This window comes from Aotus nancymaae, unplaced genomic scaffold, assembly GCF_030222135.1.
Source record: "Aotus nancymaae isolate 86718 unplaced genomic scaffold, 86718_ANA_hifiasm-v0.15.2.pri h1tg000088l, whole genome shotgun sequence".
In the NCBI taxonomy this organism is placed as follows: Eukaryota; Metazoa; Chordata; class Mammalia; order Primates; family Aotidae; genus Aotus; species Aotus nancymaae.
In genome coordinates this window covers 108,636-125,990 of record NW_026988503.1, presented here as the reverse complement: position 1 = coordinate 125,990, position 17,355 = coordinate 108,636, and the positions used below count along the sequence as shown (strand labels likewise).

At 37.0% G+C, this 17,355-nt stretch overlaps 1 protein-coding gene across 1 annotated transcript in view; it reads left to right on the top strand.

The window, feature by feature from the left end:
- Positions 1-17,355, top strand: part of LOC105710476 (protein diaphanous homolog 3-like) — a 139,718-nt gene that overhangs the window by 18,900 nt on the left and 103,463 nt on the right. The window contains exon 2 of the mRNA XM_012442841.2: positions 13,239-13,271. Coding sequence (XP_012298264.2) covers positions 13,239-13,271 — 33 coding nt within the window. The remainder of the gene's footprint in view (positions 1-13,238; positions 13,272-17,355) is intronic.

Here is a 17,355-nt window from a genome sequence, read left to right as displayed (position 1 = left end):
AAAGGAAAGCATTAAGGTGATGAACCTGTGTTTTTCACTATGTTTAGCTGTGGCAGGCAATTACTAATGTTATATTATTTTTTGAATCACCAAAAAGGGAAAATAAGTGACCCAGCCTATTTCTTGTTCTGCTAGAACTTATTGGATTGTAAACTTCTTCAGGGCAGGTACCATATTTTATAGGTCTTTATGAGCCAGCCCTCACCTGGTGGCCTGGTAACTTAGATGCGGAGTAACTATATCCTGCTTGGTTAATATTTCTGAAATAAATGTAAAATGTAACCTACATTTTATGCATAGTACTGGAACAGCATGTAAAAACTTGAATTGTGCTTTTTCTTCATTTTTCGGATGCTAAGTTTATAAATATGTAATCATCTTTTTGATTCTCCTTAAGAGATAAAACAATTCAGAGGGTATAATAAAAACTACTATTTAAATTATGCAAGAAAACTTAATGGTAATTTAGTTATTTGGAAAGTGTTCAAACTTTATCAGTAATTTAAGAAATTAAATTTTCTTTAGCTGTTGTATTATGCTGTATTCCTGACAAGCATGTTTTAGTGACATGTTGGAATGTGGATAATTTTGGTTTATGTTTCAGTCTGAATTGGGAGTGCATGGTTTATAAGGTTTGTGGTATATACCACAGCTTTAAAAAAAAACCTATAAAAGAGAAATAAAAAAGCTTTTCATTTCTATTATATATTTGAGAGCAACTTAAAAGAAGGAAACCTCCTAGCAAACTATGTATTCTTATTATTTTTAGTTAGTTTACAGAAATTGCACCCCGCCATGCTCATTTATCTCTGAGGTTTATTATTTATTATTTATTTTCTTTTTTCTTTATTTTTTTTTATCACCAATAACTCCGGAGAATATACCAAGTAAATCTCTGAGGTTTTAAGGTGTGGTTTTGTAGTCAGTGTTGTTGTTACCATTTAATAACCATCCAATGGGAATTATGCTCATCTTTCTTGTTAAGATTTCATTTTTGAATTCTTTGCCCCATAAATAATTCAGAAACTGCTTCAGCAGTTGGCTGTCCCATCATAGTACTGGGGACTGAGGGAAAGGAAGGAGAATGAGGGTGGATTTTTGACTCATTCCCAGCCTGGACACTCATCAACCCTTATGATGGAAGCACTTCTGTGCTATTCCATTTCCAGTTCTCTAAGATGGGGATAATAGTGAAATTTTAGGGTTGCTGGGTATACTAATAACAGTAAGTTGTAGTAGTAATGATAAGGTGGGCTATATCATATGGGTACCTAGGGGGCCATTTAGGAATCTTTGGTTCTGTCTCAGTTAAAGGTCCATTTGGTCTAAAGAACAGACCCCTATACAATATCTACTTTAATCCTGAAAGGAGGAATTAAAGATATACAGGAATAGCACCTAGAATCAAGCTGGCACTCAAGTAGGAGTGGAACCAGGAACTAAAAGCTGACAGCTTCTTTCTCCCTCTCAGGCCATCCAGCATCTCTCTGTTTCTCAGTAGGCGTAGGTCCACTGTTGGTTCTTTGCATTGTGTGGCTTCCACTGCTTTGATCTTCACATAGCCAAGCCTAGAACCTCATAATTCCAGATAGACATATATATCCTTGGTCCATGCAAGAGTAGGGCCTGATTTTTCTCTCTGAATTCCAATTCCAGAATTGTGGGATAATGGGGATTTGATCGACTCTGCTTGGGTTTAGCTGCGGCAAGAGCTGGCTTACAAGGAACAGTGAAGACTGGTGGGTCCACCTCTATGGCATAGGCATTCTCAGAGAAGAGATGGTGTGCAGGATGCAGATAAACCCACAGGCATCTACCATGTTTGCTTGTGGGGATCTTTGGAGATTCCTTGATGATAGTCTTGGTACTGAAAGACTGAGTCTAAAATAGTTTGCCTAGTTTTAGTAGTGTATATCCTGGTTACACATTAGAGTTACCTGGGGGATCTTTAAAATTATCCACAGCAGCCTCCATCTTTGGGTGTTGATTCATTTGGCCTGGGATATCACATAGGAATCTGTATTGGGAAAAGAAAACAAGCTTTCAGGTGATTCTCATATGTAGTCAGGTTGATAACCACTGCCTAAAATGTTCCCTCCACCAATGACAGGGCTGGGGATTCAAAGTTGAGGGGAACATGGTACCCGCCACATACAAGCAGAAGAGGAGGCATACACACAAATTGCAAGACAAACAAAGATCAGTGACCCAAGGGAGTTATAAACAAAAGGGATATGGGATGACCGAAATGAGATTATTTCTTGGTAATAATGAAGGTTGACCCATCCTTACTCTAAATTTATATCTGCAGTACTTACTCGATTTGTTTAGCTCACCTCATTCATGCATCTGACTGTGAGTCTCTGGAGGCCCTGGCAGCATGCTGGCTCTGGGGATGGCATTAGGAAACTGCCACTGCTTAGACTTCTTAACTGCCATATTTGAGCCCCAAAGAAATATGATAACACTTGAAAGGCCCCAGAGGGCAGTCCAACATAACTGACACCCAGCAAAACAGAGCTGCTGGTAAAGTGACCATGACAAAAATCGAGCCCACAGGAGAGGCAGCACACATTTAAAATGGATTTAGATGGATTACAGAATGGTTATGGGGCCCTAGAGGAGGAGAAGACTGTTGGGAGTATCTTTGAGGAGAATGATGATGAGCTGAATCCAGGAGATGCTTATGTGGATCTTATTGTGAAGGAAGTGGAACAACATTGGGCAAAGTTTCCTAAACTCAGGTGTAGTATTTTGTGTACTGGCCTTTTCTATTAAGTCTCCTACCAAGCCTATGGGGAAGATGCTTGTTTGCCTGGTGGTACAGTTAAGAAATTCAGGCTCAGTGTTTAAGTGCCCAAGATCACACAGATGATTGGTATCAGAGCTGGATTCTAATCCAGGTGAGTTTTATCCCAGAGCTCAGTCTCTTCACCTGTGCTCAATATTGCTTTATCGTGCCACGGCGCGAGGAAGGATGTCCCAGGAGAGGCACGCTTGGTGTGGGCAAGCTTAGAGAAACTTCCTGAATCAGGCAGCATTTGAAAGGTGAGCCAGGTATTGAAACGGAGAGGACTGCCGTAGTGTCTTGGTCAAGGCCCAGAAATAAACAGAAACCAAGGTAGTTTGCTTTAACATGGATATTATTTAGGAAGTATTAAAAGAGAAAGGCTGGGCCGGGCGCAGTGGCTCACACTTGTAATACCAGCACTTTGGGAGGCCAAAGTGGGCGCATCATGAGGTCAGGAGATTGAGACCATCCTGGCCAACATGGTGAAATTCCCGTCTCTTCTAAAATACAAACGAATTAGCCAGGCGTGGTGGCGCGCCTGTAGTTCCAGCTACTCGGGAGACTGAGGCAGGGGAATTGCTTGAACCCAGGAGGTGGAGGTTGCAGTGAGCCCAGATCCCGCGACCGTACTCCAGCCTAGTGACAGAGCAAGACTCCATCTCAGTTCAATACCTGCCTGGGCAGCATAGTGGGACCCCCCCCCCCCCCGCCGCCGCCGCCCCGCCTCAATCTATACCAAAAAAAAAATTATGGGCCATGGTGGTGTGCTCCTGTAATCCCAGCTACTTAGGAGACTGATCGCTTGAGCTCAGTAGTTCAAGACTGTAGTGAGCTATCATCACTCTACTGCATTCCAGCTTGGGTGACACAGCAAGACCCTGTCTTTCAAAAAAAATAATAAAAAATAAAAAAAAAAGAAAGGGAAAGGGCATATTGGAGATGCTTCCGAGGACTTCTGAGGGCTGACGCTCAAACTTCCAAGGGGTCCTCAGAGCTATGTTTAAATGGTTGTAAATACTGTTTTCCTTACCCTCTGGTCCTTCTACCCCCGACTAATTCCATATTAAAAAAAAATAGTTGATAGAATTAACTGAGTTTTTCCAAAAATTGCCTTTATTGGCTTTCCAGTGTTTTGAAAGTATTTCTAATATCTTCTGGCAAACGACTCCTGGCAGCATAACCAAGCCACTCAAAGGGCCCTCAAGTAAATAATGATTATTTGAGTACAGACCTTCCCCACCACCTTGGATAATTCGTATAATATGCTGAATATACTGATTTGATTATTATTTACTGTGTTAAGTGGATTACTTATATTTGTATACTAACACAATATTTGTGACTATTCAGTTAGAAAAGTAAAAGCCTATGTCTTTCAAATGGTTTGGGAATGATCTGCTTCCTCCTTCCCTCTCGTGACTTCGTTTTGTGCTGTTGGAGCCACACTGGCTCCCTAGTTTCTTGAACATCAGGCATCCTCCTCCTGACAGCCTTGTTATGGCTATTGTTTCTATTGGAAACACTCCCCTGCCCATCCACATAGATGACGCCTTAGCCCACTGGTAACTCTTTGCTCAAACACCACTTTGTCAATGAGGCCTAGGCCTACTTCAATTCCCCATATTTAAAATTGCAACCTGCATACCCTTTTGGCCTACACTACTTTTTCATTTTATCAGAGCATTCATCACCTTCTAACATCTTAAGTAAGAATTTACTTATTGTGCTTATTGTCTGTTTTCTCAAAGATAAGTTCCTTTAGGGCAAAAATCTTAATTTATTGCTATCTCCCTTGTCAAAAATACAACAATGTTAATTAACAGTTGTTGCATGCATGAATGTTTTAGGAATCTCTCATTCTGTTAGAAGAACAAATTCTACATTACGAGTTTTACCTGAATCGTGGCTAAAATTTTATTTGCATTTTGTCTTAGATCATTGCTATAATGCTTGCATGTTAATTAGCATGCATTTAAGCATGTATGATTAGCAGGTGGAGACTTCGCCTTTTCTTCCACTCACCATTGAATACTTTGTTATGATGCATTTTGGTTATTGGTTTATCTTGTTCTTTTGTTTGTAAGTTCCTAAGGGCAGAGACTGGATCTTCATTAATGTTGTGTTTTACACATGTTGTTGGCCTAATTATATCGTATAGTAGAAGAAACTTAGAATTATGAGACTAGGTCTTGCTTTAAAAATCTTAACCCTTTATTTTATTTCTTATATTTTGGCATCAGGACCTTATTTACATTAAGGAATTATCTAGTAAGTGGTATTTACCCTAACTTTCTCAAGATGGCATGATATCATATACATTTACAATAAAGAAAAATGTAGATTTCTTTTAACTCTGTCATTAATAAGTGTCATAAAGTAGAAAAATAAAGCAAAGTCAATATATTATTGTTGCCACAGAAATTGAATTTGTGTCAAAAGGATTTGTGCTTGTGATGTAGTGATTCGTATATTTTTCTTGGAATTAAGTCTGTAGCAGGTGACAACATCAATAATTCACAGAACCAAGGAGCTTTTTGAGATTGGTTAATTTATATATGTGAATTAGAAAACAAATGAATAATGTGCTTAATATATTCTGACATACTTGAAAATATGCATTAAAAAGCCTAGCCTATTAAAAAGTCTGTGCACACAATATTTATTAGATTTTTTAAGATTTTTATTTTTTCTTTTTACTAATACATACATTTTTATTTGAAAAGGAACTAATCTATATTTTCTGCTCAATATGAAAAGTAATATCCATAGTAACTTAAAAAAACTTTTTGTATTAAAGTAAATGTGCTCATTGTACACTACTGGGAAAATACATGAAAATATGAAACAAATCCCACAATTCAGGTGTATAAAATTACCTATGATTTCTGTCTTATTTTTCTATACATATATACATTAATGAAGTTGGCATTATATTACATAAGCAATTTTAAATGCAACTTTTTTTCATGTACCATTGTATTGTAAGCATTTTTCCATGTCATTATAGTCCATATGGCAGAACTGTGATTTATTTAATCTTTCCCATGTTTGAGGGAATGTTAGGCTGATTACAGCCTAACATTTAAAGTAATGCTGTAGTGATACATATTTGTATATAAACTTTTTATTGTATTTCTTAATTCCCAAGTACAGATTTTAGAAGTAAAATTATTAGGTTAAAGTGTGAACATGGGACTTGTTTTACCAAATTGTTTCTAAAATGGCTAAACTAAATTTCTGTTACTGTGATACTGAAATATAAACAAAATCTTTCTCAAATGTATGTGAAAGAATGGGTGATGCTCTATTAGTCTCAGGACCATCCAATCTAAATTTGTGTCGTAGACAAGATGTGTAGGGTGCTAAGCCACTCTCAGAAGTAATTTAGTAGTTTGGATAAGCTTCAAGTGGTTCTGGGAGTTCTGGGATCAGTCTAATTCTCTGGATAGCAAATGCTGTAAATGCTTTTCAGCCTTCTCCAGACGATGAAAAAGGTCTTAGATTCCTGTAACCTAGAACTGAACCTACTTGTAAAGTGGTTCAGAGATTCGATTTGCTTTTCCCTCAACATGTTGCAAAAGAGTTTTTGATCTGGTACTATAGGTGAAAGGAACTGGAATAGACGAAGAGACCATCTTAAAATAAATATAAAAGCTGTGTTAGTAAATTAGCCATTGTATTTTTCCCTTTGATTTTACCCCAACATTGAATGAATTCATTCAAGGAAAAAGAATATTGGAGTTATGTTAGAATGAAAAATGACTTGTTAGATACCTAGCCTCTGTGGGGTGGAATCTAGGTCAGAGTTCCAAGCTGCAATTTGAGAATTATTTTTTCTAGAGAAACAGTTCTTTCCTAGCAGCTATGTTGCCTCCTTAAACCTTGTGTTCTCAGAGAAATGAATCTTTTCACTTCTGTGGACACTTGAATGATGCTTCCTCCTTAAAACCGATCTCTCTTGTTCGCTCACCTTTCACGACGTAGGAATTGAGGGATAGGGAGGTCTGGATACTGGGGTGCATGACAGTAGAGAAGCCTTGGATAATGAGTAATACATGGTATATTTGTCTTTCTGAGGTTGGCAGAATTGCAGTTATGAACAAATGAGCAGATTAAAAGAGGCTGGAGAGCTTTTCCTAATTCTCATCTGTTCCTAACATCTCCCCTTTCACTTTTTTCCTCCTTGGACTGAAAATCATGTGAACTTAAAAGTTTTTCTTTGTAGTATCAAAGAGCCAGCTCTACTCTTGTCCTCAGTGCTATGAAAGCTTCAGTGTTATTTTTGGACCTTTCTTAGATGTTAAATCTGGAGCCCTTGAAGAATAATATTTTCACATCTATGTGTGTTGTGTAGTTGCCAGGGAGATGATCCATAGATAGACTCTGTAGGTGTGTTTAGTGTCATGGCTGGCAAGAATATTACTTTAAATTTCCATAGTCTTTATAATTGGTGTTGGCGTTAAGATAAACACAGTTGTGTGGGCTAGACATTTTATTAGATTGAAGCACATATTCATAAATTATTGGTGGAAAGGAATAATCTAATCTGGACTTCAAAACAAAACTGAGCAACATCTCAACCTATTATCATCAGTCATAGATTATGATTAAGAGAAGACTGATCCTTTCTTTTTTCCTATAAGATTCCCCCTCCCGTCCCCTCCCCTCCCCTCTACTCCCCTCCCCTCCACTCCCCTTCCCTCCCCTCCCTCCCTCCCTTCCTTCTTTCGTCAGTAACCTGTGATTTATTCATTTTGCCAAGGCAATGGTGTTATGTCATAGTCTATATAATGAACAGTCTGTAATACTTAGGTACTAAGTTTATGCTTATGAGACTGAATGATTTGTGTCTTAGACGAAGCATTTAAATAAATGATAAAGTTGTTTATCAGAGATTGTTGAATTGTCTTAATACAGTATTAATTGGGACCTGTCACTTCATGGCAGTAAGGCTTGCCCCAACTCTGTCAGCTCCCTATCTTCACTTCTTTGAAATCCTCTTATACTTATCTGTACCTTTCATATGGCTTGTTTAAGGTGTGTCCGATTTTTAGAGTGAGCCATATGATGGGAAATTTGTATGTGTGCAGGTTGAGGGAATGTTTAATGGCTGATAGTGGTGGAGTGTGGAGTAGAGTTTCTCACGTGGTCCTGGGCATGCTGCCACATCATAACAGGCATGACTCGTTAAACATGTGGGATCCCAGGTCCCAACTTGACTTATTAAATAAGAATATTGGTAGACTGAGGCCCTGTAATCCAGTTTTACAAAGAAAGTCTTGCTTTGATTCTTATGCGCACCAAACAAACGAACGAAAACCTGAAAAGACCAGCTGGTCTAGAGGATCTAGCTTATGAAAATTGTGTCTGAGTCTTTAATCTTACAAGTTTTCCTCTCATTGGTAATCCCTCATAACGATCCACTTAAATGATACAATTTTTTGGCCAGGCACGGTGGTTCATGCCTGTAATCCCAGCACTTTGGGAGGCCGAAGTGGGCAGATCACCTGAGGTCAGGAGTTTGAGACTAGTCTAGCCAACATGGGGAAACCCTGTCTCCAGTAAAAATACAAAGATTAGCTGGGCGTGGTGGCGCACGCCTGTGGTCCCAGCTACTTGGGAGTCTGAGGCAGGAGCATCTCTTGAACCTGAGGTCGTACCACTGTATTCCAGTCTGGGTGACAGAGCGAACTGTGTCTTAAAAAAGAAAAAGATGGAAATTTTAATGGAATTAAACTGTGTCAGCCAAAGATTATTTAAAAATGCTACCACATATTTGGTTCTGATGATAATAATAAATTGATATAAGCCTGCTAGCTTATATCTGTGGGTGGCTGTCATGTTCCTAATGATATCAATGGACAGATCCTTTGCTTTGCTGGTCTGCAGGTTCAGATGTGCTAACCAATGAAAGAAAACGTAAAATTTGTGAAAAGTCTTGGGCTACAGCTTGGTATCTTTTTCACTGTGTGTGGACCTCCTGGGTTTGTGTATTGCTTTGTGTACTACAATTTATCTGTCTTTGTTACTTGTAAACTAAGTTAGTGGGGAAACTATTTCACATGCCTCTTGATATTCACAGCATTTAGCACAGTTCTCTGAAAGCTCTAAATCCATTTTTTGACAGCATGTACTATCTTCAATAAAAGTTTTGATGCATTGCTTAAATGGGAATATAGAGACCTGTGTTCTGTGTTTCTACTTTTTTCCCCCCGACTCCTATGTTCTTTTGAAGAAAAATCTATAAAGGCTTTTTTTCTTCTTTCAATTCCAGAGTGACCCTCTTGACCATTCATCCTAGGAACTGTCATTAACAGAAAACATTGTTACCCATCTGTATGTGGTTCTCCTTACTTTTTAGAGAGAAAATAGAATTAGCAAGTTGAGAAACATAGGACCATAGAAAGAAGGATGAGTTTTTAGCTTAGGAAAAGAGTCCTAATGTCACACCTTAACCAATTACCAGTAGTCCTGTGGACAGAACTGTTTATATTTTAATATCATGAGTTTTATTTGATTTCAATGCCATAAAACATTAGGAACACCTGTAAGAATCATAGGCCAGGTGATAAAACTAAAGGTCACAAAGTCACATTTAGATATGAAAGTCTTAATATGTTTCAAACTGTATGCTTCTAACTTTTTTTTCTTTTTGGTAAAAATAACCTTAAAAAGTTGTTATCGGGTTATTATTATTTTTAAAGGTGTTCCTAGTTGCTTCCATTTAATAATCAATTTTATGTTTCTATTTCCTTTTTGGAGTGGATGCCCACAAAGGCTACTCATGAACCGGATTGATGTTTGCAGTTCCTATTTTCCTGAACTAGAAGATAGTAAAGAGCATTGCTGGTGGCTATAAAACAGAAGTACTTCATTTTAAATAGTACCTCAAGTACCAGCAAAAAATCGGTATTTTTGTGTTACAAAGGTTTTCCTTATTTTAATTAAGGATATTACCCTTATAGGTTTGTACCTACGAAAGTAAGGCTAAGGCCAGGCGCAGTGGCTCACACTTGTAATTCAAGCACTTTGGGAAGCCAAGGCAGATGGATCATGAGGTCAGGAGTTCGAGACCAGCCTGGTCAACACAGTGAAACCCTATCTCTACTAAAAATACAAAAATGAGCTAGGCATGGTGGCAGGTGCCTCTAATTCCAGCTACTTAGGAGGCTGGTAGAGGAGAATTGCTTGATCCCAGGAGGCAGAGGTTGCAGTGAGCTGAGATTGTGCCACTGCACTTCAGCCTGGGTGACAGAGCTAGACTCTGTCTCAAAAAAAATAAAAAAAGTAAGGCTAAAACCCCACAGAATTATCTGAGGATTTAGTCAGTCATTCTTTTCCTTTGTCCCTCCTCTTGGCAATTTCAACTTCATGGATAGTCCCTGTTTTCCGTGTATAAGCCAAGCAGGCAGGACCTTGAGATCATGTAAACTTTTTAATGATAAACTTGAATTTAGTATTAACATTCAAACATCCTACAAAAGGATGCTACTTCATATAGTGTTTATATTTTTTTCACTAAGTATTTAGTGTTTAGTTTTTCTTTATTTCATGTTTGAAGTAAACTATGATGAGACATTCCAGTTTTTATGGGAAATTACTAGTGCTTAGATTTATTTAGATTTTTAATGCTAGCCTATCTTTAGTGGTTTCTTTAAGATTGCATGTGTATACATAACTATGCAATCTCTATTCTTCAGCAAGCTAAATCTTGAAATGAAAACTATTCTGACTTTATTGTTTTGACATGGAAACACAATTCTCAGATCAGTTTTCCAGCTCCTTACTCTGTTAGTCAGTTTTTCCAGTCCTGTCTGGACCCTTGAATTTCCTGTGATTTTCTGCCCTATTGGCTTCTCTTGCTGATGGTGAGAATTGATAGGTAAGTGTTTTCCAGAAGAGAAGGAATAATGAATTTGACCTTCTTCTTTTCTCTCAGACTCGGTTATACTTTCCACATCTATATCCCTTTGAGTTTTTTTTACTTCTCCGTGCAAGATAAACCTGCATCTCAATTCTGTTGTGATTCATCACATGTTCTTTGTGAAATATAGTAATACAGGTAATAACTGGGCTTATGTACATGTTTATATAGTTTGAAAACAGGTCAAGCATTTAGGAAATTAAATCTTCCAAAAAGCTAGACCCTCAGTGAGATAGTTTCAGAATAAATATATTTAAAAAAATGACCAAAAATGGATTCCTGGGTTGCCTTGTTTTTACATAAGAGTGGCTATTCTTTTTCTTGAATGTTGTGAGCCCAGCTGAAACTTTTAAAACACTGTCTAATTTTAGAACTTGGATAGTATATAAAATTATTTCTCTTGGATGTTTATATCTGAATTTTTTCATCGTGTAACTTACGTTTCCTATTTTCTCATCTAGTACTTTTACTTTCTGTATCTTTTATGCAGTTTTTAGACCAAAAATCTTGTCTGGACCCTAGAAATTTTATTTTAAATTTCTAAAATTTTATTTTAAAATTATTTATCTATTTTTATTGTCTTTTACTTTTTAAAACATCACTTTTATGGCATTTTCCTGAAGCAACTCAAGCTGGTTTTTCGGAATATTTTATTTGTTGAAATAGATGTTTTCTCTTTATTGTAACTTACCATCCTAGATAGAATTTCAGTTTTATACTTTATTTCTTTGGCTTTACTTTTTAAGCATGAGGCCGCTTGGCATGTCATTGTGCCAGAAGTTCACTACATGACACTTTTTTCCCCCCCTTTTTTTTGGTCACAGGAACTTGAACCATTTGGAGAGTGACATGAGATGTGATTGGGGCGATACCTCTGATTGTAGAATAGCAAGAGTGAAATGTGATTAACCAAATGCAATAGGCTGGAAGTCTCTACTGGCAGGAAGGCACACATACGACAGGCTGTTAGAGGACAGGCACCCCACACAGGCATTGCCCCAGCTCCTTTCTCTGCAAACTCAAGAGCCCTCTACTTTTGAGTTTAATTTTAGTAACGGTCTCCAACGTGATACTCTGGCTCTAAGTTCCTTATGGACTTTATGGTAAGGATTACAACCACTTTTAAGGACCACTGTGCATACTTGTTAATTTCAAAGGCTGAAGATAGTATTGTTAAAAAAGCAAATTCTATAAGCGTGGTATTAGACACCAACCCTTAGTTAATCCACTATTATTACTTCCTTATTCCCAGGTCAAAGTAGGTGATTCTAACTCAACAGGCAGTTCAATCTGGAGCCTAGTGGTATGGCTAATGGTCATTCATTTGGCTACATTTTCTTTGGTATACACAAAATTCATTTTAGATTCCAGTTACCCTTTTTCCTTTCCACTAGAAGAAGGAACATCTGGTGAAAGAAAGGGAGAAGAGAATCTGGGATAGTGATTTACATTGCACAGATTTATAATCTGGATCATCACTGAGATAGATTCATGAGCATGAAGGTGTACTTGAGTATACAAACATGAATGATAAATTTCATTCTAATAAATAAACGTTGATTTAACTATGTACCACTTAGTCTGTTAGATAATGTTTTTAACACCTGTCCTTATAAAAGAGTAGACCTGGTTTTCTATTTAGAAAACGTGTTTGACCCTTTCCCTGCCCCTTTAAAAATTGAATGCTCCAGTGAATAAGAGAAAGGAGAATTGGTAATTGATTCCAGTTACTTCAGTACAAAATCTTGCCTGACACTGGGACTTACAAAACTTAGATTTCTGTGTTTTTTTCTGTAAATAATTATTTTTTCTTTTGAATTGTACTTTGTAGGAAACTAATTTATTCACTCTCTAGAGTGGTCTTATGTTTGTCTAGCAAGGAAATCAGCAAAAGGGTTCTTGAAGCTAGCAATGAAATTGAAAAGTGTCTACCATCACCACTGGTGATAAATCAAACTGATGTTAAAGATGCAAATAGTCATTTTAGTACATTCTTCTCCATTACCAGAATTGTTTAAGTTAATTAAGCCAGCAAAGGATTTCATTATCTGTTATGCTGAATACTAATGGTAAATTTAAAGTTTCACTGTTTTATAATATGAAAAATTTTCTGAAAATCATCATATTAAAATCTTTTATATTCATTGTATTCATTTTTGTTTTTTTTTTTTTACTTTATACCCTCATTCTTATACAGATCCATTGTGTTCTAAGTTCATATATTAATGGTAATTAATACTCTTAATTCGGATAATATATTTATTGTACCATAGTTAATTTTTTAGTTTGTGAGGTTTACAAAGTCAAAAAATTTTATTAAGTGTTTGGAGCTACTGCATGCAGAATAACTTTTGTCCATCTTTTTGAGAAAGAGATTAAAGTGATATATAATGTGCTTTTATTGGACTGTCAGGAATTTAATTACATTCAAGTTAGCATTGAAGAATTTTGAATGTACCCTATTAACTAAAATAAAAAAGCTGTTATAAATTACTCATATGATTGCTTTTTTTTTATTTGCAGCATTTAAATATTAGGACACTGACGGATGATATGGTAAGATTATCCTCAACTTTTCCTTTGTTATGAATTGTAACTAACTATGTAACGTTGATGTGTGGTGGTGTGGTAACATCTCTGAAATTGCTAAAAGTCACATATATTGGAAATATACTGCTCTTATAGTGCTAAGATAAGAGGCAGAACCGGTAAAATACACTAAATTGTTGGTTTTAGGTTGTAAAGTGAATGGTGGATATGTTAAGTTAGAAAATTTGTTCAATTACAAATTGTTAGTCAACTTTGAATTATTCAAATCAGCTCTCATTCTTTAGGAATGATTTGCACACTTCAAAAGGTAAAAAATAGCTAAAGACATGTCAGCTTCTCAGAAATATGTAGTTGCTAATTAAAGTAAACCAGACAAAAATATTATACATTTATTTTTTTAAAAAAATTTTGCTTAAAAATGAGAGAACCAGGCATGCCTTACTATGTTTTTTTATGTTGAAAGTAATAGGGCTTCTCATAAGTAAGTAACACTTTATAGCAGATTCTTGCATACTCAAGTAAGTTTTTCTGAGCAATGTATTTTTAAATGTAACTTCTGGTTAATGGTAAAGGAATAACAACAAGAATAACAACAAAACCCAAATAAACAATGACACCAAAAATATGTAAGTGTGATATAGAGGAAAAAACATGGCCCCCCATTGACCAGGCTTTGGATTCAACTTCACCATATATGAAGCATGAAGAAGAATGCCTAGAACGTAGTAACACTTAGAAAACAGCACCTCTAATATCCAAAGTACTGTCTTATGCACCTGGGTAAGGCAGAATACAAAGATGAAGCATAGATCTTCACATGAATGATTTTAAAAATTGTATTAGAATGTTGATATGTTTTATTCCTTTGAATAGTACCTAAGAAAAGCATATTTACATACAATTTTCTGGATGACATTTTGATATACTAATACATAGAAATTGGTAACAATACAGAGCACTTATATAGATTATGGAAGTTATTTCTCACATTGCAAGGTAGATGTCTTTATTTTACAGTTGACAATATTGAGGCTCAGAAAGATTAAGTAGCTTGCCCAAGTCTGCCTAGCTGGCAAGTGGTGCAGCCATAGCTTGAATTTTGTTCCACAGTGCTTCAGGTCTTATATACTTACTGTGCTAACTTAGCTTGCAAATGGCTTCTTAAGGCTGATAAACCATCTGCAATTTTAATGTTTGAATTTTTATGATAATATACAATGGTATATTTGTAATAGCTTTGATATATATTCATGGAACATACAATTTACCCATTAAAAGTGTATAATTTAGTGGTTTTTAGTATATTTAGAAGAATTGTACAACAATTACTAGTCATTTTAGAACATTGTCATCATGTTCATAAATGGTCCTACCTATTTTCCCTCAATTCCCTCAGTTCTAGGTAACCACTAGTCTACTTTCTGACTGTATAGATTTGCCTGTTCTGGACTTTTTTATATAAATTGACTGATTTTATATGTGGTCTTTTGTGATTGACTTATTTCACTTACCATAATGTGTTCAAGGTTCATCCACGTTGTTGCGTGTATCAGTACTTCATTCACTTTTTCTTTTTCTTTTTTTTGAGACAGGGTCTCACTCTGTTGTCCAGGCTGAAGTGCAGTGACATAATCATGACTCACTGCAATCTTTTTTTTTTTTTTTTTAATTGCATTTTAGGTTTTGGGGTACATGTGAAAAACATGCAAAGTTGTTGCATAGGTGCATACGTGGCAGTGTGATTTGCTGCCTTCCTCCCCTTCACCCATATCTGGCATTTCTCCCCATGCTATCCCTCCCCAACTCCCCACCCCCCCGCTGTCCCCCCCACTACTCCCCCACAACAGACCCCCGTGTATAGTGCTCCCCTCCCTGTGTCCATGTGTTCTCCTTGTTCAACACCCGCCTATAAGTGAGAACATGTGGTGTTTGATTTTGTGTTCTTGTGTCAGTTTGCTGAGAATGATGGTTTCCAGGTTCATCCATGTCCCTACAAAGGACGCGAACTCCTCGTTTTTAATGGCTGCATAATATTCCATGGTGTATATGTGCCACATTTTTCCTGTCCAGTCTATCATCGATGGGCATTTGGGTTGGTTCCAGGTCTTTGCTATTGTAAACTGTGCTGCTATGAACATTCGTGTGCATGTGTCCTTATAGTAGAACGATTTATAATCCTTTGGATATGTGCCCAGTAATGGGATTGCTGGGTCAAATGGAATTTCTATTTCTAGGTCCTTGAGGAATCGCCACACTGTTTTCCACAATGATTGAACTAATTTACACTCCCACCAACAGTGTAAAAGTGTTCCTATTTCTCCACATCCTCTCCAGCATCTGTTGTCTCCAGATTTTTTAATGATTGCCATTCTAACTGGTGTGAGATGGTATCTCAATGTAGTTTTGATTTGCATTTCTCTAATGGCCAGTGATGATGAGCATTTTTTCATATGCTTGTTGGCCTCATGTATGTCTTCTTTTGTAAAGTATCTGTTCATATCCTTCGCCCACTTTTGAATGGGCTTGTTTGTTTTTTTCTTGTAAATCTTTTTTAGCTCGTTGTAAATTCTGGATATCAGCCCTTTGTCAGATGGGTAGGCTGCAAAAATTTTTTCCCATTCTGTTGGTTGCCGATTCACTCTATTGACTGTTTCTTTTGCCGTGCAGAAGCTGTGGAGTTTGATTAGGTCCCATTTGTCTATTTTGGCTTTTGTTGCCAATGCTTTTGGTGTTTTGGTCATGAAGTCCTTGCCTACGCCTATGTCCTGAATGGTTTTGCCTAGGTTTCCTTCTAGTGATTTTATGGTGTTAGGTCTTATGTTTAAGTCTTTAATCCATCTGGAGTCAATTTTAGTGTAAGGTGTCAGGAAGGGGTCGAGTTTCTGCTTTCTGCATATGGCTAGCCAGTTTTCCCAACACCACTTATTGAACAGGGAATCCTTTCCCCATTGCTTGTTTTTATCAGGTTTGTCAAAGATCGGGTGGTTGTAGATATGTTGTGTCGCCTCCGACGCCTCTGTTCTGTTCCATTGGTCTATATCTCTGTTTTGGTACCAGTACCATGCTGTTTTGATTACTGTAGCCTTGTAGTAGAGTTTGATGTCTGGTAGTGTGATGCCTTCCGCTTTGTTCTTTTTGCTTAGAATTGACTTGGCTATGCGGGCTCTCTTTTAGTTCCATATGAAGTTTAAGGTGGTTTTTTCCAGTTCTGTGAAGAAGGTCATTGGTAGCTTGATGGGGATAGCATTGAATCTGTATATTACTTTGGGCAGTATGGCCATTTTCACGATATTAATTCTTCCTAACCATGAACATGGAATGTTTCTCCATCTGTTTGTGTCCTCTCTTATTTCGTTGAGTAGTGGTTTGTAGTTCTCCTTGAAGAGGTCCTTTACATTCCTTGTTAGTTGTATTCCTAGGTATTTTATTCTCTTTGTAGCAATTGTGAATGGCAGTTCGTTCTTGATTTGGCTCTCTTTAAGTCTGTCATTGGTGTATAGGAATGCTTGTGATTTTTGCACGTTGATTTTGTATCCTGAGACTTTGCTGAAGTTTCTTATCAGTTTCAGGAGATTTTGGGCTGAGATGATGAGGTCTTCTAGATATACAATCATGTCGTCTGCAAATGGAGACAATTTGACTTCCTCCTTTCCTAATTGAATACCCTTTATTTCTTTTTCTTGCCTGATTGCTCTGGCTAGAACTTCCAGTACTATATTGAATAGGAGTGGTGAGAGAGGGCATCCTTGTCTAGTGCCAGATTTCAAAGGGAATGCTTCCAGTTTTTGCCCATTCAGTATGATATTAGCTGTCGGTTTGTCACAAATAGCTTTTATTATTTTGAGATACGTTCCGTCGATACCTAGTTTATTGAGGGTTTTTAGCATAAAGGGCTGTTGAATTTTGTCGAAGGCCTTCTCTGCATCGATTGAGATAATCATGTAGTTTTTGTCTTTGGTTCTGTTTATGTGGTGAATTACATTTATAGACTTGCGTATATTGAACCAGCCTTGCATCCCCAGGATGAATCCTACTTGATCATGGTGGATAAGCTTTTTGATGTGCTGTTGTAATCGGCTTGCCAGTATTT